Below are 25,596 nucleotides of genomic sequence, written 5' to 3'. Positions count from 1 at the left end.
ACTGTTGGAGATAGCAACACAAGCATTTCACTGCACCTGTGATAACATATGCAAATCTATGTAGAGACCAATACATTTTGATTTGTACATTTAATCTGTTAGAGTTACTAGTTGCCTATCCAAAATTGTAATCAGTAAGGAAACTTTGGATTACCCAAACTTTACAAATTTGTTTTTTTCTGGTAACGTAGTAGATTAGTTACTGTTTTTTGTAATCATATCACATGTAACTGATAACATGTAATCAGTTACTCCCCAAACCTGCTCCTATTTGTGTGCCTGCTTTGCTTCATTGTGTTCTGCAGGTTTCTGGAAGTCTGCTGCATGCGGCTATATTTGCTATTTGTATTGACACCACTTCTAAAATCAGATGTTATTGTTGAAAGTGCGCACCTGTACTTTCACAGATGTTGTATCACACTGAAATCTCAAACCCTACACTTTAGTTGGCTCTTGCGCACATTCCAAAACCGTAGCTCTCCAACCACTGCTGACAGCTCAGTTTTACGCACGCGCCACTGGCAAGGCTCCAGAGGTTGGATGGAGCCCACTTCAGCCGGGGCTACCGTTACTCAGAAGATGGCTAGAGAGGGTACTCTGATTTAACAACATCTTAATGGTTCTGAAATGGATAGTTTTTGTTCAAGGAGAGGACAATGTGCTCGAGGATGACATCTGAACTAATTATTAATTGTCCAATGCTGTTTCCAAAATTATTTTGTGCAATTTGAGGTAGAGATGGATACAACTTCGAAACCGTTCAACCTCTCAACAACCATATATTTTCAGGATTATGGAAACGAGACGACCATCAATCGTTTTGAACAGCCGGATTGGCAAGTGGCACTGTGGGCAATTGCTTATTCACTGATAGTGATTGTGTCTGTCACAGGAAATGTCACTGTAATTTGGATAATTTTGGCGCACAAAAGAATGAGGACAGTGACTAACTATTTTATAGTAAATCTTGCATTCTCAGACGTTTCGATGGCTACTTTTAACACTGTCTTCAATTTTGTTTATGCTATACACAACGACTGGTACTTCGGGTTGGGATACTGTAGGTTTCAGAACTTCTATCCCATCACAGCCATGTTTTCAAGCATTTACTCTATGGCAGCTATTGCGGTTGACAGGTAAGAACATACAACGAGCCTTCTTCCTATTATGTGATATAGCCTGCATACTCTAGTCTGTAGAGAACACACAATTGTTCAGGGACATCAAAAGTAAAAATGTCCACTCAAACCATGGGGAATTTCTTTAAATTAGGCACGTTCCAAAGACATAATCATATCAACCTCTACAATGGCCGCATCAGTCAGATACATGTGTAATGACGCTACTTGTCATTGAAGTAGACAATAATCCAATAATCATCACATACGCTAATTTGTATTATATTTCTGAGTTATATTAAAATGTATTTTTAAATATAGCTTACTGGGCACTGTACATCCTAATGGTGCAATACATTGTAATTATTATATTATTGAATTTGCTTACAACATATTTACCATGTATCCCTTCAAAAGGTTTTATTAGTCCTGTCTGGGTGTGTGACAGACATGCACTGTGAAGTCTGTCTGTCTTTGTGCGGGTAAAAGAGCGCGCTAGCTTTCCTAAATCCACCTATTCTGTTGATATAAGGGCAATACGTATATTACTCTGTATATCCCTATGGAGCTATAGAATATAGCCCTTAAACAGTAGGCTATCTGTAAAGCTGAAGCGTTACGGGTTCCGCGATAGTAATGTAAAGGTAATTTACGATTGAGCCAACATATGCAGTGTTTACGGTGAATGCACTCTCGGCTAAAACGGGAACATTGCCATTTCAATTTCAATCACGCTGTAAAGCTGAACTTCTGCGATGCGGATTTAATAGAGCCCTAGTTACATTCCCATTTAATCTCTGAACCTTTCTACATCTCTCTCTCTCTCACCGTGTGTGTTTCGATGATATGCATGCTATTCAATGAGATATTCCATTGACAGCTGGATAACTCTGACTGCTGCACCACATCCTTTTTGTATTCAATTCGATATATCTTAATGAGTTAAAAAAATCCACTGTATTGTAGACATTGCTGTTTTCAAAGCTCTGATGAACAACAGTTACTCATATATTACAGAATGATTATCGGCAAAGTGCACTACCATTCACTTATCATGACCGTGAGATTGTGATGAGTGAGCATCACCATGGTTTTCAGAACATTTCAGTCTTCAGCACTCTAAGCAGCCTATGACATGTACTGTTATACATCTGTCTGTATCTGATTTTTGCTTGTTTCTCTTCCACAGATACATGGCCATAATTTACCCTTTGAAACCAAGGCTGTCCTCCACATCCACCAAGATTGTGATTGGTCTCATCTGGGCGGTGGCATTCTCCCTGGCTTTCCCCCAGTGCTACTACTCTGTCACCCAGCATTATCCACCACGGACCATCTGCATGGTCAACTGGCCTGATGACTATGGTGGGAAACACCATCTCACGTGAGACACCCACAATACATTTTCCAGTAATGTGTGTCTGTCTAGACGTAGTTGCTATAATGACAACATAGATCAAAGTGTTTTCTTTTTTTCATGGTTAGAAATGGATGTTATGTCATGTTCGAAGACCAAGCGCACATTATCACATAATTCTGTCTGGAATACTTGAGCCTGAACAATATCCTACTGTCTCACAGATACCAGATAGCTATGATCATACTGATCTACCTGCTCCCCCTGCTGGTGATGTTGATCACCTACAGCCTTATTGGCCAGACACTGTGGGGCAGTGAGATACCGGGGGAGGCCTCAGATCACTACCAGAATCAGATCCACGCCAAACGCAAGGTCAGCTATGTCATATTAATGCAAAGCCTTGACTGAACAGTTTATAAGAACCTGCTTTTTAAAAAATGTGTATCTCTATTTACTTAAAGCATTGTGTCCAGTATTCCACCAGTATGGCCATTGCAAATACATACCAAAAACAAACGCTTCAAAGCAAGTGCTTAGACCCAGGTCTGGTCCACATAGTTGCCATGGCATCAGAGATGCTCGGCTGTCTCAGTGAGTTGTGATGTTTTGTGCTCCATGTAGGTGGTGAAGATGATGATAGTGGTGGTGATGACCTTCGCCCTGTGCTGGCTGCCCTACCACATCTACTTCATCCTGGGCAGCTTCAACAAGGAAATCTACATGCAGACGTACATCCAGCAGGTATACCTGGCCATCTTCTGGCTGGCCATGAGCTCCACCATATACAACCCCATCATCTACTGCTGCCTCAACCAAAGGTAAAGCCAGAGGGACATCACTAAACTCATATTGTGGCAGTTGCATGATATTATTGAGTCAACAACCTACAACCCACCTTTTTAGGTTGAACTTTATTAATGAAGCAATAAAGCAATAGTTCATTTTGGAATGCTTGTCAACGTTAGCTGGCTAACTTGATCTGGCTGATATTCCCTTTGGCATCTCTTTTTCTAGATTCCGCTCGGGGTTCCGTCACGCTTTCAGCTGGTTACCCTTCATAAAGGTGTCGGAGGAGGACAAGATGGAATTGCAGCACACACAGACCTTCAGGATGACACGCAGCTATCGCACTGAGAACACCAAGGGTACTGTGGTCCGCCACAACTCCACCCAACACGATGACCACACCACAGTCAAGCTCATGAAATGCTAAGGACACGAGGACATGCTCAAGCTCATGATGACAGTTGCTAGGAGAAGTCAAGTGAAACAAATCATGTTATGATTGTGTACAGTCACTCAGTCACGCCAAATACCTCACAGATGACTGTTAATCCAGGAGGAGAATGGGTTCCAGGAGAATGGGAAGGAGAACTTCCATGGCATTAGCACCAGGCCTTATATGTTGCTGTGTTTAGGTAGTGATATTATTTGTGTTGTTTTAGCATAAAATTGGTATATGTTGTGTGGTACCTGGCTTTGTAGACCAGATTGTGAAACATGCAAGTGAACCCACTTGTAAATATTTGCTGAAATATAAAGTAACTGATAAGAGACTGATAAATTAACACACTTTATTAATAGTACACAAATTATATTACACAAATGAATAATGGGGTAACATCCACCACAATATAATTTGAGGAATGGACTGTGATATTTAAACTACACAGATTATTTTTCAGCTCACCTCTGAAATATGTAACCACTGTAGTCCTAGTTCTCCAGTAGAATATATTGCAATCTTTTCTACAGCAATAGAACTGTTACCAAAATCCATACACAACAGAACTTGACTTGTAAGAGGCAACCTTTTAATAGTTTTGTGGCAAGGGGATTGAAAGAGTTAAAGTACCATTCAACAGTTGACACACCTACTCATTCAAGGGTTTTCCTTTATTTTTACTATTTTCTACATTGTAGAATAAATGTGAAGACATCAAAACTATGAAATAACACACATGGAATCATGTAGTAACCAAAAAAGTGGTAAAAGATTTATTTTATATTTGAGATTTTTCAAAGTAGTCACCCTTTGCCTTGATGACAGCTTTGAACACTCTTGGCATTCTCTCAACCCTAGAATGAGTAGGTGTGTCCAAACTTTTGAGTGGTACTGTATATGGGATAGCTGTCGTGTCCCATAGAGCCCATGTTGGCAGCTATGGTGTAAAATGTTGAAAATAATCTTCAACAAGTGTTTGCCAGTGCAAGATGGTCCAATTAAAATAGTATTGGAGTACAGTAGCCGTATACATTATTCAATGGTTCTCTGAAATCAGAAAAAAGACTATCAACACATTGTTTAGAACACGAAAACAGTCAAAAACAAAGCATGTGAATTTAAAAAGGATAATGTAATATGTGGTAACTGTTGCCTTTGTTAAATATCACAGTGCGTATTGAATTTTTGTTTTGTGCCCTAGACTACTCTTTTTTTCATGTTGTGACTTGTGATGTGCTCAAAAAATTAAATTGTCAAAGTTATATCTCACTACATTTTTTGCTATCTATGGTGTCACATGATGTAGGTCATGCTTATTGTAATATTGTTGTATTTTGTAAAGTTGATATTGATATAGTGTAGCATAGAAAAGTCACTCCACTGAGGAATTGATACATTTAAAGTATTGTAAAATGTTACGCTGTGCATTATTCTAATATGCTGGTGCTGGCTACTTTGGAAATTAATTACGGCTATGTTGATAACAGTGTAGACAACTCAGGTCAGATGACTTTCCACCTCAAGATAATTGCATAATGCCAGTGTATTTCATAAATTACTTTATGAGGGCAGGTTCCTGTTAAAGTTATTTCTTCATAAAACATTGTGTTCATGTGCAGAATGTTATTTTAACATTACCATAACTGAAATTAAAAGCATATGTAGCTTTGCATGACTGTGCAGACATACAGTATTGTAGGTGAAATTATTTCACAAAATAACATACAATCTTGTTGCTAACATAGCATCTTTGTCCAGGGGCTTAACTGTTTAATTTATACTGTATTATTAATGTACTGTACTATCACTGGAACATTTCATGAACAAAACCTCAGAATGGAAGTGGACCTTTATTGAAAAAGTATTTACAATAGGTCTTTATCTGATGACTAACAGCTTTATATTTGGTTGCACATCAAAATAAATGTCATTGTAACCCAATGCATCCTTTTGACCAGTTTTGTGCATCTCTGATTGTACAAAATAATTGTATTCTAGATTTCTGACACTAAATAAGGTAAGCATTTAATATATAATCTTATAGCTATTTTTTTTCTTACAGTAAGGATTGAACATTCAACTGCAGTATACAAACATATGCTCACACACATCTTGCTCCATTCATTCTGTTATAAATGTCTTCTTTTGTACATTGTGCACTGCTGGAATTCAAGTCATTGTCTTATTCACAAAAGCCAGTTTTATTGATACCGTTGCTTTAGATATCTGATTTTCAGCAGGCTCTGATTGAATCTGGTCCTTAACATGACTCAGCCTAAGAGGTTTCACAAAGACTGCCAAAGCAATGCATTGAGGAAGCATCCTATAGCGTGGCTGCATTTACTTTTGAATGAGCTTGTGAGCAGCCTGCCCTTGAGCGATGAAAAGATACTCAAAGGTCAAGGAACAATGGTTCATTCATAACAACCCTAGAAATTCTATCAAGCAAATACAAAAAAGGTTGACATTTCATATCTTTGAAACACTTAAAGAAGAATGCCAAGTTAAAAATAAAAACCAGATTTCACAAGATAACTTCTTAACCTTGCAATGATTCTCCCTTACAACTCATTATGTCAAAACATCCACCCAATACAAAAATGAAATAAATAACATTTACATTTATATACCTGAGCAAGGTATACAACATTCAAAGCAGAAATATTTCCTATTATACATATACCCAAATGCCTAAAGCAGTGTTATAACATCACAAATAAGATGAACTCAAACAAAGAGCCCAGTTCCTTGCATACGGAATAGCAGATCAACACAAAGACCAAACGGCTGGTAATAGCAGGTGAAGAAGTGAAATTTTTTAAAGCATGTAAATGTTCTGTCATTGGTGCCCTTGATCTGCCCACCACAGGCGAACAATGGTTGGTTTCTGAAGCAGAGTGGTTAAGTGGAAAATACTGTAAGTGTCATTGCTAGAGTGGTATGCTACTATATGGAGAGAAAGAAGAGGAGGAGGAAGAGGAGTGGAGAGGGGGGTAAGCCAAACAGACTCAGCTCTTCTGCTCCTCCTGCTCACGCATGCGACAGCCCACAGCAGTGATGAGGGCTGCACCCTTGCCACTCCCGTCCTCAGAGAGAAGGAAATTGACGTTACACTTAGGGGCCAACTCTTTCACTGTCTGGTGCATGATCCCTGAGAAGCTGTGAAGGGATAGAAAAAGACATGGATAGTCTCACTTACACACTTGACTTTGTTCATGCTATTGTTACACTAAAAATGTAAATCAATGAAGCCATTCAGATGTAGGACTTGATCAAAGAGAATAGAGAACAGAAGGAATATATTTTATAACTGCAATAAACTACACAACCATTCCTGGCCCATACTCAACATTCATCATAATGTCATTGTCAACTTGAAACACACAGTTAATTACTATGATATATGTCATTTCAACCAATTGCAATCACATCATTACTACTCACTGTGGATGTAGCTTGTAGAGTGTTCCGTCCACCCCAACGGTGATGTCCATTTGGTTCAGCCCACGGTTCTCTCGGATTTTGTCGACAATGGCAGCCATTCCGGCTCCACAGAGCTGAGCCGCCCGGTGAGACACTGTACCACACACCTCCTTGACGATGATACTGTCATCACATGTGCTGTCCAGACCCAGCTGCTGCAGGATGGACCTCACCTGCAGTAGAGCCAACCGGTCACTGAGGGTAAGAGGACATTTTGTTGAGACCATTGCACAACAAAAGGAAGTTATGATGACTCAGTCAGTTACCATTTCAATCGCAGATTCAAAATGTCTACCAACCTTTCAATCTGGGAGAGGAACTTAGTTTCGAAAATGCCTCTGGTCTTCAGAGTCTCTGATATCTGCCCTCTGAAGAGAAAGCCACGCTTCGTCAAGTCGATCAGGATGTTTCGCACAATCTCCCCGAGATACATACCGCTACACATCTTCTCATACCTGAGATGAAAAAGAACCACGATCATTTAGGTATATCTAGATCTCTAATAACGAGACTATTCAATATCAAATATCAACAAAAGTTAGCCGAAGTGAAGTAATTTCGATTGGGAGAGAGAGCAGCCCAATCACCTCTGTTTTCCAGGGTTGAGTGAAAAGTCATCCACAGCTTTGTCATATTCTGTCCTGATATCATCCAGGCACCCATTGTCCCCGAAGGCGCCCCACTCCATGTTGACACACATCTTCCCCACATCCCCCTCCACCATCTCAATGTTCCTCATCTCCTCCATGTAACAGGCGTTGCTGCCAGTTCCTGAAACCAGAAACCATACCATATTCAACAATCATACCTTTGACAGGTATCAAACAATAATAACAATAATATTATGTAGTTGTCTAGATCAGTTGTTCTCAAAGTGGGGTCCATGGAGGTACTGCAGGCCAAATCTCAAAATCTCAAAAATAAAATATATATATTTTTTACATTCATATTATTACATGAATATCACATGAACAACAGATTGTTGTTTCACCGTCATTGTAAAGCCCTAGTTATTTTGTTGCTCTGACAAAGTAATTTCTGAAGATGATTTATTTCATGTGATTAGTAATTAATTTACGTCTATCCCTCATTTTAAGGTCAACCCTATCACGTGAACTGAACTCTCGTTTAAATATGGTGAAACTATTCCTTTAAAAAAAAATTGTGAAAGAAACATTGAACATCTAATAGTCAAATCATAGAGAAAAAGCAGGTGAGCTAGTTCTAATCTTTTTGGGCAATTTTCTGGTGTCTTGTGGAAAAAACCTGAGCGGGGCTAGCATAACAAGTCAACCCTGTTACTCCAAAAAATGATGAAGAACTATAGGCTACAAGAGTTCACTGCGGAGGCCCATCGGAGGCTTGACCACTTTGGCCAATCAGAAAATTTAAAAAAAAATCTAATTCAACATTTGCCATGATGTTCATAACATTATACTGACCTCCTCTTGTGAAGTGGAACCCAGAACAATGTGATTGACCACTTGGTGTTGCGGAGAACACCCAAACCAGTGGCCACCGCAAAGCCCAGGGAGCCTGACCATCTCTGGAGTTGCTGTAACCCTGCTTGGGATATTTAGCCTATATTTTGAGTATTGGTTGAGATGGAGAGCCCGTTCTAGTTTGATATGTCAGGGTGTGCAATTGTAAATGTAAATTGGGCCAAGTTGGAGGTAATAATGAATTAGGTGTAGTTTATTAAGATGCATGAATACACCACATCAAAAGCTACACGGATGACCAACCTGCGATCAGGCCGACCTCACAGGTAGGCTCTTCATATGCACATGTCATCATGGTCCCCACTGTGTCATTAACTACTGCCACCACGTCCAAGTCAAACTCCTGGAGAAACGACCAATAGAAACACATGTACAGGATGTCTCTGGGAAGCAATGCTTGCCGAAATGAGAACTTCATTTTTTATAGCAATACCACTTTAAAATATTGTATCACAACCTTCTATATCATGGCAAAAACTAACAAAAAGAGCAGCCTAAAGTTACTTTTGGTTGTCAATAGATGCCCATAAGATATCAGCTTTTATATTTTGTGTAATCCTGTAGAACAGGCACTAATACCAAGTCTTTCCTGCTCTGGACTCGTGGTCAGGAAAGACTTTGGGCCCCGGTTATAGTATCATGCCATCTCTCCACTTACGTCTCTCCTTTTAATCCCCTCTCTGAGAAGTCCGACAACATCCTCCCCTTCACAGTCAGTGGCTTTGAAGCCTTTGGTCCAGGTTACCAGGATGCCCTGAACAAAGACAGAAAGATGTTCTATTAATGACGTACACACACACGCACATGCACACACGCACACACTTACGCACACACACACATATAATGGAATGGATGCCGATAGAATTATGGGTAATGTAGTCATTCAACAGTTCTAAATTGGCCTACAACTGCATACATCATAATTATGCATTGTGACAGTATGGTATATCAGGAATAATAACTCTCCAAAACACACACTTAAAAAAAAATAGAACTACAAAACACAGCAGAATATGAAGTGGTGGTGGCCAGCGGCATGTAACAGGACAACAAGCTTCTTATGAGCCTAAAAGGAAGCGCAGAATTGAAGATGGAGATCCCGGCTCAGTTTTGTGACTGTATTTTAATATAGATATATAGACTATATAATATAGATATAATGAGCAATATGTCTGAGATGAAAAAGTTGATAGATGGCTGATTACTGTAAAAGAAGCAGTCAGCTCACCACATTCAAGCTGGTCTGTCTGCAGGGGAAGGAGAAGGTGAAACCCAGAGGCAGGCGAGTGTTCTTCATACCCATGTAGTCCAGGAAGTCAGATATGCACTGGACAATGTGGTCAAACAGCTGTGGGAAATGGAGGGTATTTTTCAACAAGCACAAGCACATTTGCTTAAGTTACACAGGTCGAAAAGGTTGGCTGTTAGAATATTCTTAACGTATGTCCTGTTGTATCTATAATAGGAGCTATTGCATTTACAGTAACTTCCTTTTCAAATGTGTGAGACAACTGACATTGTTTTGGTACAGAATGAGATATATGTCCATACTCACAGGAAACTCCCAAACTTACTTACCTCCTCTCCAGTCCCCTGCATCACCTCCATAGGAATAGCATAAATTTTGTTATGCATCTCTACTGTCCGCCGCTTGCCACTGCGAATCTTCACCAACAGCACTCTAAAGTTTGTCCCTCCTAAATCCAAAGCCAAGAAATCACCATTTTCTGGAAAACACAACAAAATAACAATTCTGTCTTTAGTAAAAAGAGATAATAATGGTTTGATTTTCCATATATTTTTTTTATGAGACATAATTACACATTATAAAGGGTTCCTAAATGCTTATGAAAAGTCTTACAACGCATTGTACTTGTTGCCACTGTCATAGCCATTTGAAATCAGTGACAAACAGTGTGTCGAGTTGAATCTCTCATTGACATTGGATGTTTTGACTTGCATGAAGGTGTGGGAGTGCTGTGAAGTAATTGTGTTAGACTTAGAAATACTTTGACCTTAATCAGGGCACTGCAAGAAGTGCTAAGCCAAAAAAAATACACAATATCATATGTTTACATGGAAGCCTGGATTATACAGTAGCGTGTTAAAGCATTAACGAGTGATAAGGAGCTTTTAAGTTGTTGATATGGTTATATACAGCAGGGGGAGCAGAAGAGGGGTAAATTCCCATTTATGTCAAATGGAATTACAGCTTTTTCCAACTGCTTACACACGTTTTCAAAATTCTACACACAATTCCCAAAACTGCACACACAAAATGAAAAATGCCTCACATCTCCTTCAAAATGTAACACTCCATTCAAAATGCCATAAACACATGTCAGAATGAAGCATTTGCATCAAATGGCAAATACTGCTTTCATAATAGTAAACTTTTGGATATACCATGTAAACACTGTTGTTCTAAATCTAAAGCTCTTTGGTCTTTCATAGGCTTATATCTACATTTCAATACAATGTTCTACAGTGAAAGTAATCTGCTGAGAGGGGTAACAAGTACACTGTAAACACCAATGCAATGTAGAAACAGAAAATATTTATTAGGCCAAACATTACTGTTGTATACAGTAGCATACAACAAAACCATAAACATATGTAAACCAAAAGTATATTCTTTAGAATACAGTAAAGAACACAATTGTGTGTGTGGGGTCTCGGGGGGGGGGGGGGGGGGGGGGGGGCAGTCCAGGAATTGGAAGGGGGGGGCAGTCACCAGTGCTAAGCTACGCTTCATCTCTTCTCCGGCCTGGGTCTGGCCACAATACTTCATCCACATCACAAGATACGTTTTCTCTTGCCAAACATCGAGGGAAGTATCTCCTAGCATGGCGTATCCAACCTTGGACAGAGGCAACCTCTATGTCCCCACATGCGTCCTCCATTGCCTGGAGAAGCGGCATGCAGGCATAGGGTTGGCGAACATACACTTTCCAGCGCCAGGCTGAGAAGAATTCCTCTATGGGATTTAGAAAAGGTGAATATGGGGGTAGGTACAAAACTACAAATTGTGGATGGGTGGCAAACCAGTTTTGGACCAGAACAGCCCGATGAAAACTAACATTGTCCCATAAAACCACAAATCTAGCAGGCTCCTGATCTGGATCAGGGACAAGCATTGTGTAAATTGCATCCAGAAAAGTGAGCATATGGCCGGTGTTGTACGGACCCAGTGTGGCATTGTGATGGAGGACCCCGTTTTGAGTGATGGCAGCACACATAGTTATATTACCCCCACGCTGTCCAGGGACATTGGTAATTGCCCTCTGTCCTATTACATTTCTTCCGCGGCGCCTGGTTTTGGTGAGGTTGAAGCCAACCTCATCCACATAAATAAATTAATGGCGAATTACATGGGCATCCAGCTCCAATACTCTCTGTAACAGACAAAAGGATATACAGATGAGTAAATATGGTATGTCTGAAGTACTGGAAGTAGTGTTGCATACATACCTCTACAAAGTCATGTCGCATATTCTTTGAGTTGAGTTTCTCTCAAATGGCACCTTGTAAAGTTGTTTCATCGTCACTCGGTGCCGTTGGAGGATGCGTTGTATGGTCGACAGGCTTACAGCATTGATGTTGTTAAATATGGTGTCATTATTCAAGATATGCTCTCTTATCTCTCAAATCCTAATTGCATTGTTGGCCAAAACCATATTTATAATTGCAGTCTCTTGTACATCTGGAAAAAGCGTCCTCGTCCTCCATGATGTCTTTGCCTTTCCACTCTGTACAGAATTCAAACACAGTATGTGTTCAGCATAGGAACTGTAAACAATGTACAAAAAAATGTAGTACAGCATGATAACCTCTTCTTTAAGGAATACCTAGGATAGGATAAAGTAATCCTTCTAACCCCCCCCCCCCTTAAAAGAGTTAGATGCACTATTGTAAAGTGGTTGTTCCACTGGATATCATAAGGTGAATGCACCAATTTGTAAGTCGCTCTGGATAAGAGCGTCTGCTAAATGACTTAAATGTAAATGTAAATGTAAATAACCAACCTCATTCATTCAATGCAGTGCAGTAAATGGATGGCTTAGAGTTACAAATGTTTATGCAATACTATGCAGTCATACGTATTTTACAGTACATTACTGTAATGCTAAAATAGTCATTAGATAGTTGCATACCTGTTCTCATTTCTGAAGGTTCGAATTATGGATGCCACTGTAAATCGACTCAAGTTGAGCTGGACTCTCAGTCCAGCCTCTCTCATGGTCAAACTGTGGTTGATCACATGATCAACAAGTGTTGCCCTAATCTCATCCTTCTTTCTCTTCTTTGCCCTCGTCCTCTTCTTCCTCTTCCTCTCCCTCCTACTCCTCTTGCTCTCTGTCCATTGTTGGCATCCATTGTTCAAAACAGGTAATCTGACCGTTGACCTATTTATAGGCCTATACTACAGTAAAGCAGTGATTGGTTAGTGATCAGTTAAGCTATTAGTGTTTGCACATGTGAGGAGTGTGTGTGTGACCTAGTGAATAAGTGTAGCATTTTGATTGGTTGTGTTTGGAAAAGGAAAGCAAGTCACTTCCTGTTAGATTTTTGTGTTTTAGGTAGAGAATTGTGTGTAGTGTTTTGAAAAAAGTGTTTTATGCAATTGACAACTGAGTAAAAGGCTGAGAAATAGCTTATGGTTTTGGATATTTGGTGTGTAGTTTTGCACTTTGAGTGAGAGGTTTCAAAAATCGTGTGACATGAAAAGATTTTGTGTGTAAGCAGTTGGAAAAAACTGTAATGGAATGAATCTCTAAATGTTTTGTCACAGAGCTAAACCACTCTGGTCAACTGGTAGATTCACAGTCTGGCAAACTAGTTTAAATCCAAGTTGAACTTCTCTCACCTGATCCATCTGGTGTGCTGAGTACATATGTGGGCCACATCTTGACGGTGGCGCTGTTATGGGTCTTTTTCCCAAGGCCGTTCTGGATCTCCGTCCTCATCCTCTTCTTCACCTCCAGCAGCTGGTCACTGGTCAGTCTGAACTCAGCCAGGGTCTCTGTGATCTGACAACGCTGGTCAGCCAGCCGGTAGGCCACGGCGGTCACCATGGCAGCGCCCTTGGAGCTCCCGCTCTCTGAGAGCAGGAAGCGGACATCTGACTCAGGAACTAGGCGGCGGACTGTTTTGTGGAGACGCCGGGCATATCTGAGGAGATGGGGAGGGTGATTCTCAGTCAGACAAAAATCCTGACCTTGGATTCTCACGTGTAACTCAACCTTTTCTCAACACAACTCAGGCTCTTGGCCCTAGTACCTAAAATATAACTTTGACATCTGTATTCTGTCCATTGTGGTATTCCTTAAGCCATTTCACAAAATTGCATAGCTTCAACGCAAGATACACAATTAAGATGCACAATAAGAGCTGGGTACAGTCTACCTTGTACCCAGGGGGCCCTCTACTGGTATAGGCTACTCACTGCGGGTGCATCTTATAGAGAGAGCCGTCGATGCCCACAGTGGTGCGTAGGCGAGGGTTCCCTTTGTTGTCCTTTAGCCTGGAGAGGATGCCGCCCAGAGTGGCAGCGATGAGGTTGGCTGATCTGTGGGAGACTATGGTGCATACGTGCTGCACAGCAATGCAGTCATCTGCGGATGGTTCCACGCCCAGGCGACCTAGGATATCCTTGGCTTTAGTGAGGCCTTCTTTACTCCTGGACAGTGACAGGTTCGGAGAAGAGATGAGCTCAGTGGTGGCAAATAACATTACAAAGGTGTACTGTAATGGTGTGCAGTCTCAAAGCAGTGCTCAGTTTGCAAATGGCTACATGACACAAGTCATCTAGACCCTAAAGAAAATAAAACTGATTGACACCTACTTTTCAATGGAAGAAACGTGTTTGGTTTCAAATTTCTCTTTGGTAAGAAGTTCAGGCGTTATCCGACCCTCAAACAAAAATCCCTCTTTGGCCATCTTGACCAGGATGAGTCGCACAAGTTCGCCCATGTACATCCCACTGACCATCTTCTCAAACCTGGAGAGAAAAAGATACAATATGTTGCTAAACTGAGGGAAAAGGTGACATAAAAGATGGCTACTACTATCTATCAATGCACTTAACTGATTATTGCATGTCTTAAAGAAATTTGGGAAGGTCTGATTTATAGTGTATTAATATGTGGGACATACAGCTGTTTCCCTGGGTTTAGAGAGCCCCTGTCAATTTCTCTGTCGAACTCTGTGCGAATGTCCTCCAGCATTCCATCGTCCCCAAAGCCTCCCCACTCTGTGTTGATACACATTCTGCCCTCGTCTCCCTCCACCAGGTCAATGTGCCTTAGCTCCTCCATGTAACAAGCATTAGTACCTGTGCCTAAGGAGACACCAACAAACAACACGGGAGTAATGCAAAAGTAAAAGTGTACCCAATGAGCTTCAGCTCGGCTTGAACAAAAATAGGGTAAAAGGGTGATCAGCAAAGGCACATTGAAACCAAACACAGCACTATCTGTTTTGACAAAAGGATTGAACATTTTGGAATAAATATAATTAAACACCCACACCGGTAGAAATCCACTTTTTCAAGCTGAAAAACAATGTCCATAACTTACCCATGATGGTGCATAACGATTTAAGTCAGTAAGTCATAGTTTTAGTCAAATTCTGATATATTTTGGCTTGAAGTGACAAATCCGAACTGCCAACTTTGTGCAAATCCGTGTGAATGTTGTGTCATTTCCTATGATATAACATAACAATTATTTTCAGCCTACGTTTAATTTCAGGGTTGGTTTTTATTTGAATATTACCACCCACCAGCATGGCAATGTTTATTCATTTTCTCAATAGGGGGGCGCCATTTCGACTTTGTAAAAATTCGTTCCCAAATTAAACTGCCTCATACTCAATTCTTGCTCGTACAATACACATATTATTATTACCATTGGATAGAAAACACTCTCTAGTTTCTAAAACCGTTTGAATTATATCTGTGAGTAAAACAGAACTCATTTTGCAGCAAACTTCCTGTCAGGAACTGAAAAATCTCAAATCGGGGGCTCTGTTCCAGGGTCAGTTTATAAATTTGCATGTAATCTATGGGTCTACATGCACTGCATACGCCTTCCCCTATATGTCAGTAAGCAGTGAGAATTGGAATGGGGTGTCTGGGTAGTTCTGAGGCCGTATAAAAGCTCTTGGAACCGGGTGTGCAGTCTTTTCAACGTTCGTCATGACGCAAGACAGACCTCAGGATTGCATTCTGAAAAGCTCTCGTTATAGGCTTTAGATATATCCGGCTCTGATTTTATTCGATATAGGTGTTAAAAACATCATAATGTAGTTATTTTAAACTGAGTTATATCAGTTTATATCAGTATATTGCGATTTTCGGTATTTCATTTGTGCTGCGTTATAGTGAGTTGGACACGTCTTCGCCACATGGCTAATGTTTGCTGCTAATTCCAAAGTTGAAGACGACAATCTACAACCGAGCAACGATTCTTCTGGACAAAGGACAACTTGCACAAGATTCTGATGGAAGCTCATCAAAAAGTAAGAACTATTTATGATGTTAATTCGTTGTTCTGTTGAAAAATGTTAAACTACTATTCCGCCATTAATTTCGGTGCGGTCTCGCTTTAACGCACGCTGTATGTCGTAATAACGTTAATTTTAAAAATCTAACACAGCGGTTGCATTAAGAACTAATGTATCTTTCATTTGCTGTCCAACCTGTATTTTTTAGTCAAGTTTATGATTAGTTATTTGATTAGGTGCCTCTCCCAAGATTTCTCCCGGCATTTTGTTTGCAGCTTGGCTACTATTCTCATTGTATAACCACGATTTGTGCCGCTAAATATGCACATTTTCGAACAAACAATATATGTATTGTGTAATATGATGTTATAGGACTGTCATCTGATGAAGTTTTGAGAAGGTTAGTGAAAAGTTTAATATCTTTTGCTGGTTTATTCGCTATCGCTAACGTGCATGAATCAATGCTGCTGTGTGGTTGGCTATTGTAGTAAGCTAATATAATGCTAAATTGTGTTTTCGCTGTAAAACACTTAAAAAATCTGAAATATTGGCTGGATTCACAAGATCTTTGTCTTTCATTTGTTGAACACTGTGTATTTTTCATAAATGTTTTATGATGAGTATTTAGGTAATTCACGTTGCACTCTGTAGTTATTCTAGTTGCTTTGGTGAGAGTTGTGATGGTGGCTGCAATGTAAAACTATGATTTATACCTGAAATATGCAAATTTTTCGAACAAAACATATGCTATACAATAAATATGTTATCAGACTGTCATCTGATGAAGTTGTTTCTTGGTTAGTGACTATTTATATCTTTATTTGGTCGAATTTGTGATAGCTACCTATGCAGTAAAAAAATGGTGGGAAAAAAAAGTTGTGTCTTTTGCTATCGTGGTTAGCTAATAGAAATACATATTGTGTCTTCCCTGTAAAACATTTAAAAAATCAGAAATGATGGCTGGATTCACAAGATGTGTATCTTTCATCTGGTGTCTTGGACTTGTGATTTCATGATATTTAGATGCTAGTATTTACTTGTGGCGCTATGCTAGGCTATGCTAGTCAGCTTTTTTACTGATGAGGGTGCTCCCGGATCCGGGATTGTGACCAAGTAAAAGTTAATCAGAAACAGCTGCAAAGTTATTCCTCTTCGTGACTGACATGAGCCAAACAGTCTTGTGTCCACTTGGTCACCTGAGCCATGGAGAAAAAATGTAAGGGTGCATGTAATTTGTTAGTTACATGAAATTTGTTAGTTACATGTAATTTGCAGCGTGCATGATATTGAGCAAAGTCATTGTAGCCTATAATTTCACTTCCCATGTGAGAGCAAGGGCTGTCTTGGCTTTTCTGTACCGCAGCCAAAGCCTGTCAGCAGCCTACCTACGAAAAGTTGCACCATGTCCATTACAATGAAGAAAAACGCATATCAGCTATTTTTCTATAGTTATGGATATTATCTGAGCTTCATCTTATTTGTCAAACTATTTCTATGGTGTATTCGCGGCCGCAATTTATGGAAGATGTCAAAACTTTGGCAATAACAATAGATGGCAAAGTCAAAGATAGACCAGTGGTTTCCATCTGTGACGAAGTTTTCCCTAAATCAATGCTTATGACAAATCCAGCTCCAGAACAAGCCATCGATCGAGCTGGCTAATCTTTTGAATACAGTGTAGTTAAAAAAAACAGCAACAACAGACAACATTAGCCTGCTAGATATGGTTAGCAAGCTAGCTAGCTAGCTAGATAAGGTTAGCATGCTAGGTGCCCTATTTGTTGATGTTTAACTCCATGTGGAAATTCCTACACCCAATTCATAAATATGTATAAGTAGCCTTTGTCATTCTTCAGAGGTGGAAGCTAAACGTGTTTTCTAAACGTGTTTTCTCTCTAAGACAGGAAATTACATTGAAATAATGGCACCAACTTCTTTTGTGGGGGGGGGGGGGGGGGGTCCTTTAATGGTCTGGTGGGAGGTAAATGGATGTTATACCTATGATGATACCAACTTCACAACGCTGGTCATCAAAGCCACAGGTCATCATGGTTCCAACTGTGTCATTGACCACTGCCATGATGTCTGCGTCATAGTCCTGAAAAGCACAGGGTTACAATTATACAACCATGGTGCAACAGATTTGCTTATGACTGAACTTCCCATTGGGCACAGACATCAGTTCAACATCTAGTTTTGATTTACATTTGGTTGAGTTGTCAACTAACGTGAAATCAACCAACAATTTCACCATGTCATTGGATTTAGGTTAAAAGTTCAAAGTTCAACGTCATCATATTTAATTTTTTGGTTAAAATGATGTGGAAACAATGTTGATTCAAGTAGTTTTTGCCCAGTGGGTTCATTGTCATTGCATTAGGCAAGCGTGCTTAAAAACATCAAACCTACCCCACGTTTTTTGATGGCCTTGTTCAGAAGAGTCACAACGTCCATTCCCTCAACTCCACTGGCTTTAAAGCGTTTTGTCCAAGTGAGCAAATAACTCTACAAAAGACAAACAGGCAGCTAGACTAAAGATCACTGATAGTATGATATGATCTGTCTTCAAAACTGAAGCTAATACAACCGTCCGTGACAGGAGTCCCATAGGACGGCACACAAATGGCCCAGCGTCGTCCGGGTTAGGGAAGGGTTTGGCTGGGGGGGCTTTACTTGGCTCATTGTGCCCTAGCGACTCCTTGTGGAGGGCCAGGTTCTTGCAGGCTGATACCGGTCGCCAGTTGAATGGTGTTTCCTCCGACACATTGGTGCGGCTAGCTTCCGGGTTAAGCTGCGAGCTTGGGCGGGTCATGTTCGGGAGGACGCATGACTCACCCTTTGCCTCTCCCGAGCCCGTTGGGAGTTGCAGCGATGAGACAAGATCGAAATTGGGGAGAAAAAGAGGGGTAAAATAAAAAAACGAAGCTAATAACTGAAGCTCAGGTGTACAGTACTATTGCCTTGTTCATTCTCTCACCTCATTCAGTTTGGTTTGTGCACAGGGGAAGGAGAAGGTGAAGCCGACAGAAAGCTTCTTATCCTTGATATTCTGCTTCTCCATGAAGTCACCCAGGCACTCTGCAACATGGTCAAACAGCTGCAAGGGAAAGGAAAATAATTCAGTTAGGGATGGTTATCTCGAAAGCAATCTGTGCACAAGGAGAGACTGTAATGCACACTTTGGATTTATTTCCCTGGCCACTAGACTTTTAGACATTTATATACGGTAAGAGTTTGAAAGATACCCCGTACCCGAGTGCCACTGCCATGGATGATGTCCTCTGGAGTGTCATAGATCTGGCTCTCCATCTGAACTGTCTGCTTCTTCTCATGGGACACCTTCACTCGCAGGATGCGGAAGGCCGAGCCTCCCAGATCCAGAGCAATGAAGTCCCCCTTCTCTGTAACAAGCATAAAAAATATGCATGTGCTCACAGCAAGCAAGTATGTGAACTGTGAACAGAGGCATCATGTCCACTGAAACAGAAGGGGAACCTACTGATCGAGGTACGTGGGTTACAGTACTACAGGCGGCAGTGAGTATGTTCACATGCACAGTAATAATTCGATATTAAACAGATTATGCAATAGTCATGTAAACATCGCTGCCAAAAGTGCTTCAACAAAGTACTGAGTAAAGGGTCTGAATACTTATGTAAATGTGATACCAGTTTTTTTATTTTTCATAAATTAGCAACACATTTTTTCCCCTGGTTTTGCTTTGTCCTTATGGGATATTGTATGTAGAATGATGAGGGGAAAGAACAATTTAATCAATTTTAGAATAAAGCTGTAACAAAATGTGAAAAAAGTCAAGGGGTCTGAATACCTTCCGAAGGCACTGTATGTCCGAACTCAGAATGAAATGTGCTTCCCAAAAATAACATGGTTGCTGTGGTAAAACGTTTATTTTGATTGCCGATTTGCCATTAGGTATGTGAGAATGCTGTTCATTGACTACAGCTCAGCTTTCAACACCATTGTCCCCTCCAAGCTCGTCACCAAGCTTAGGACTCTGGGTCTGAACATCTTCCTCTGCAATTGGATCCTGGTGGTGAGGTTAGGTATCATCACCTTCACCATGATGACCCTCTACACAGGGTCCCCACAGGGGTGTGTGCTTAGTCCCCTCCTGTACTCCCTGTTCACCCACGACTGTGTGGCCACGCATGACTCCAACACCATCATCAAGTTTGCTGACAACATGACGGTGGTAGGCCTAATCACCGGTGATGATGAGTCAGCCTACAGGGAGGAGGTCAGTGTGGTAGTGTGGTGGCAGTGTGGTGCCTCAACATCAGTAAGACCAAGGAGCTGATCATGGACTACAGGAAACTATGCACATACATTTATACTGACTCTAAACTCTGACTCGCACACTGTCGTGGAAATTCAGTACTGAGAGAGATTTGGTCATTTCTTCACACAATCATCTTTATTTAATATTGATTAATTATTGCAATATTGAGGCTGGTCGACCCCCCACCCTTGAGTGTTGGACCGAGTAACCTAACCATTACACAAATGCAGAGTACTATATATAGCTGACACTAACAACGCTCAGTTATGGTTGGTTCAACCCCCCTCATGCAGATTGGGGCATCATAAGCCACTCTGGGTTCATCCTGTCATTATCTGCATGTGGGTTGTTGTCTTAACCCCACCCTGGCTTAGTTTCCCATATGCAAGGATGGTTTTGAGACGATGAAGCATTGTTCTACTCCTAAGCTATCTCTAGTAAAACACATTCTTGTCTCTGTAATGCAGTCTTTAACCCATTTGTCAGCTCAAGCCATCTCCAGTGACTGTACGCCCTGAATAGCTGCAGGGAACTAGAGTGGAGTCCATGAAAACAAAGACACTAACAGGACAGAAATATCCTCCTATTTGTTAAGTATTAATTGCTAACTATTAATATCAAACAAATCAGGTAAATATGTAATTTTTCTATCACATTCCCCCATTTTGAGAATTCTCTCAACTTAAAAGTAAAATTACAAGGTTTAAAAATAAATGTATTCCATTTAGTGCCTAATGAACATAACCCAGGACAAGCATCATGATCCCATTATGTATAAGGCATCACCTATGGACTCTATGTTCAATTAGCATAAACCTGCTATAGTTCCTGAGTGTTATCATTAAACATTTCAATTTGGTAATGGATATAAATCAAATAGATTAAGATCAGTTTCACTCTCAGGATCAGAGTTTACCCCTCCTTTTACCAAGGCATGCTGAGAATAGTCTCAACATAGTACACAACTTATTTACCCAATACATTAATTGCTCCACTCATATAGTTAACATACTAAAACTTACTCAAATCAATCAGTCAGTTTAAAAAAATAATTTTGTTTCCAAATCATATTTCAAAACCCAATGAATTATCCAACCAAAATGTTGAATGACATTGCTCAGTGATTCACATTGGTTCTATCACTCAAAATGAAAACCCACAATTTAACATACATCAACACTGGCAACACTACATCCATATTAACATACAATATATTCACCTTATAATTAACCCAATTAACTCTCTCGTCGGGGTTATAATTACAGATCAGTATCTCAATGCATTCTTACCCTAAATAACTATACATTTAGCACTGTAGACTTCCCCCATCAACCTGATACCCCAAATAACAATTTCAGATAAGTCTAAATCAATTATGGGCACAGTTGACCAACCCCCTCCCTTCTCTGACACTCAATCTTCTGGCATTTCTTAATTTTCCTTCTTCAGATAGCTTCACAATTCAAAGTGTATGGCCCATGATAATGTCTCACCTGAACCCCACCACAAATCCTATTATGTCTTTTTCATTTGCCAACCACTATACCAGCAATATGAGAGAACTGGATGCTGTACACCGGTTGCTGGCTCGGACTCAGGTCTCTCGATAGAAGTAGTGCAGGACAGGGCCGTAGTGAATGGCATTTCTTCAGCCGGTTAGAGGGGTTTTTGAGGTCCACACCCTGTTTGGTCAAATTATCCCTTTCGTGCGTTTAGATACCATTTCCACCTTAACCTCGAGAGGACAAATCAGAACAACAATTCAATTCAGTTAATTTCTGATCCAGGAAATCCAGACAAGCATTGACTATATGACAAATTATTACTTCTACCAATATTCTTAATGCAAATCTCTAAAACAAATGTTGAAGAAAATAACACATTCTGTTAAAACATCTTTTTCCAAATTAGCTTATCACACTGTCAACCTCATCGCAGTCATAGGATCAGGAAATTATCCCAATCATCCAGCAGACCCAATCTGGTGAGATTTATCAAAACAAAACAGAACAAACAAGGAAACAATACACTCCTTCATACATCACTCAATACATACCTACATATCACTCAAGGTGTGTAAACTTCAATCCAAAAACCAAAGAAAAATGGTAATTCCCCCATTTTGACACATAATTCACCTTATTAACTAATGTGTAAAAACAACAACACTTCCTATTAGTTATAAAACTTCTCCGTAATTATCAGCATTACAAATGACCTTCAAACCATCATCCAATGTCTCTCAGCTTTCCAGCAAGGGTGATCAAATCACACTAGGAAGTCAGGACAGAAGTCAGATGTCATTCAAACCCTTCAAACGAGTGTTTCTTACTAAACTCAGCAAAAAAAGAAACGTCCTCTCACTGTCAACTGCGTTTATTTTCAGCAAACTTAACATAACAAGATTCAACAACTGAGACATAAACTGAACAAGTTCCACAAACATGTGACTAATGGAATAATGTGTCCCTGAACAATTGAGGGGTCAAAATCTAAAATAACAGTCAGAAACCGGTGTGTCCAGCAGCTGCATTAAGTACTGCAGTGCATCTCCTCCTCATGGACTGCACCAGATTTGCCAGTTCTTGCTGTGAGATGTTACCCCACTCTTCCACCAAGGCACCTGCAAGTTCCCGGACATTTCTGGGGGGAATGGCCCTAGCCCTCACCCTCCAATCCAACAGGTCCCAGACGTGCTCAATGGGATTGAGATCCGGGTTCTTCGCTGGCCATGACAGAACACTGACATTCCTGTCTTGCAGGAAATCATGCATAGAACGAGCAGTATGGCTGGTGGCATTGTAATGCTGGATGGTCATGTCAGGATGAGCCTGCGGGAAGGGTACCACATGAGGGAGGAGGATGTCTTCCCTGTAACGCACAGTGTTGAGATTGCCTGCAATAACAACAAGCTCAGTCCGATGATGCTGTGACACACCGCCCCAGACCATGACGGACCATCCACCTCCAAATCAATCCCGCTCCAGAGTACAGGCCACGGTGTAACGCTCATTCCTTTGACAATAAACGCGAATCCGAACATCACCCCTGGTGAGACATAACTGCGACTCGTCAGTGAAGAGCACTTTTTGCCAGTCCTGTCTGGTCCAGCAACGGTGGGTTTGTGTCCATAAGCGACGTTGTTGCCGGTGATGTCTGGTGAGGACCTGCCTTACAACAGGCCTACAAGACCTCAGTCCAGCCTCTCTCAGCCTATTGCGGACAGTCTGAGCACTGATGGAGGGATTGTGAGTTCCTGGTGTAACTCGGGCAGTTGTTGTCCTGTACCTGTCCTGCAGGTGTGATGTTCGGGTGCACCGATCCTGTGCAGGTGTTGTTACAGGTGGTCTGCCACTGCGAGGACAATCAGCTGTCCATCCTGTCTCCCTGTAGCGCTGTCTTAGGCATCTCACAGTACAGATATTGCAATTTATTGCCCTGGCCACATCTGCAGTCCTCATGTCTCCTTGCAGCATGCCTAAGGCACATTCACAAAGATGAGCAGGAACCATGGGCATCTTTCTTTTGGTGTAGAAAGGCCTCTTTAGTGTCCTAAGTTTTCATAACTGTGACCTTAATTGCCTACGGTCTGTAAGCTGTTAGTGTCTTAATGACCGTTCCACAGGTGCATGTTTGTTAATTGTTTATGGTTCATTGAACACGCATGGGAAACAGTGTTTAAACCCTTTACAATTAAGATCTGTGAAGTTATTTGGATTTTTACAATTTATCTTTGAAAGACAGGGTCGTGAAAAAGTGTTTATATTAGACCAATTAATAAAAAACTGTAAAATATTTCATACATTTTGTATCCCAGGTTTACAGTAAGTTTCCTCAGTACATTTTTTATCAAAATAATTCACGTGGTCAATTAAAACTCCGAATTCTTTTTCTAAATATTCAATGTGTGTGTGTGACCCTTTAAAATACCATATTCATAACCAGTAAGTTGTGTGTGCGTACTGGTGTGTGTGTGTCAAAAATCAAACAATCAAACAAAAATGGCCAGGCCTTATTTAATTTGGTAACTCCTCTTTACCACCAAATCCAGATACCGTTATACCTATAAAACTGCTGAATTTCACTAACCCCTCTCCCAAGACCATAGCCTCAGGAAACATTTCAAAGAGAGAGAAAATGACTACCCCCATTCTCCTGGAAGAGAAATGTCAATTTCTTTAGCATTCAGTATAATAATATCATAATCAGCAACCCAAAGGTTTTAACTACAAACAAAACATGATCATGACAATCATTAATTTGAATGTACCCCAACGTTTATGTGTGCTTAATTTAGCGTGTGCTACCCTTAGACATGGCAACATGTATCTCTCCACTGAGTCTAACAATTCACTCCCATATCATATTATATGACTGGTCTCTCTTTTCAATAACCATGTCAAATTATCATGATATTGTTACTATATTGTCACCTTAGATTGTTCCTGTTAACCTTTATTTAACTAGGCAGGTCAGTTAAGAACAAATTCTTATTTATAATGACGGCCTACCGGTCCAAACCTCGTCGACGCTGGGCCAATGTGAGCCGCCCTATGGGACTCTCAATCACGGCCGGATGTGATACAGCCTGGATTCAAACCAGGGACTAAAGTGATCCCTCTTGCACTGAGATGCAGTGCTTTAGGACGCTACGCATCTCGGGAGCACTAATACAGTGTTTCATTACGTGGAATCGACACTGTCTAAAATAAACAAACCCATTTCTGGCAATGTAAACATTGCAACCTGTTGCCTTAATTTAGTAAAAATATAAACCTTTACCAAATGTAGAACCTTCAAAAAGTTGGTCCTCTTTTATCATGTTAATAGTCAATACTTATTTGAATCTACTTTAATTACTGGACACTGTTCCACATAATCAAAACAGATTACAATTTTAGAACACATTAACTTCCTGCTCAAATCCACTGGTGTTACCTAACTATAAAACCAAGCAACAATAATCAGAAACTGTCAAATAAATATCTGTCTATTAATATTAAACAAATCAGGTAAATCTGTAATTTTTCTATCACAACACCCACTCACATACAAGCTGCTACTACTCTGTTTATCTTATTTATTGTTGCCTAGTAACCTTA

General features: G+C 40.4%; 2 protein-coding genes across 2 annotated transcripts in view; one reads left to right on the top strand and one right to left on the bottom strand.

Moving 5' to 3' along the window:
• Positions 1-442: 442 nt before the first annotated feature.
• Positions 443-4,051, top strand: tacr2 (tachykinin receptor 2). The gene is made up of 5 exons (XM_071393745.1): positions 443-1,136; positions 2,308-2,502; positions 2,700-2,850; positions 3,100-3,296; positions 3,493-4,051. The coding sequence occupies exons 1-5, from the start codon at positions 739-741 to the stop codon at positions 3,689-3,691; spliced, it is 1,140 nt and encodes a 379-aa protein (XP_071249846.1). The 5' UTR covers positions 443-738; the 3' UTR covers positions 3,692-4,051.
• The window catches only part of hk1 (hexokinase 1), a 39,722-nt gene continuing 18,161 nt past the window's right edge, over positions 4,036-25,596 (bottom strand). The window contains exons 3-18 of the mRNA XM_071393742.1: positions 19,447-19,595; positions 19,172-19,291; positions 18,604-18,699; positions 18,193-18,292; positions 14,845-15,028; positions 14,534-14,689; positions 14,135-14,368; positions 13,556-13,860; positions 10,267-10,415; positions 9,917-10,036; positions 9,347-9,442; positions 8,932-9,031; positions 7,774-7,957; positions 7,486-7,641; positions 7,148-7,381; positions 4,036-6,862 (exon numbers count right to left, since the gene is read on the bottom strand). Of these exons, the coding sequence (XP_071249843.1) occupies positions 6,712-6,862; positions 7,148-7,381; positions 7,486-7,641; positions 7,774-7,957; positions 8,932-9,031; positions 9,347-9,442; positions 9,917-10,036; positions 10,267-10,415; positions 13,556-13,860; positions 14,135-14,368; positions 14,534-14,689; positions 14,845-15,028; positions 18,193-18,292; positions 18,604-18,699; positions 19,172-19,291; positions 19,447-19,595 (2,534 nt within the window). The 3' untranslated portion in view covers positions 4,036-6,711. The remainder of the gene's footprint in view (positions 6,863-7,147; positions 7,382-7,485; positions 7,642-7,773; positions 7,958-8,931; positions 9,032-9,346; positions 9,443-9,916; positions 10,037-10,266; positions 10,416-13,555; positions 13,861-14,134; positions 14,369-14,533; positions 14,690-14,844; positions 15,029-18,192; positions 18,293-18,603; positions 18,700-19,171; positions 19,292-19,446; positions 19,596-25,596) is intronic.

Source organism: Salvelinus alpinus, chromosome 3, assembly GCF_045679555.1.
Source record: "Salvelinus alpinus chromosome 3, SLU_Salpinus.1, whole genome shotgun sequence".
Classification (NCBI taxonomy): domain Eukaryota; kingdom Metazoa; phylum Chordata; class Actinopteri; order Salmoniformes; family Salmonidae; genus Salvelinus; species Salvelinus alpinus.
This window is presented reverse-complemented; position numbering and strand designations above follow the sequence as displayed.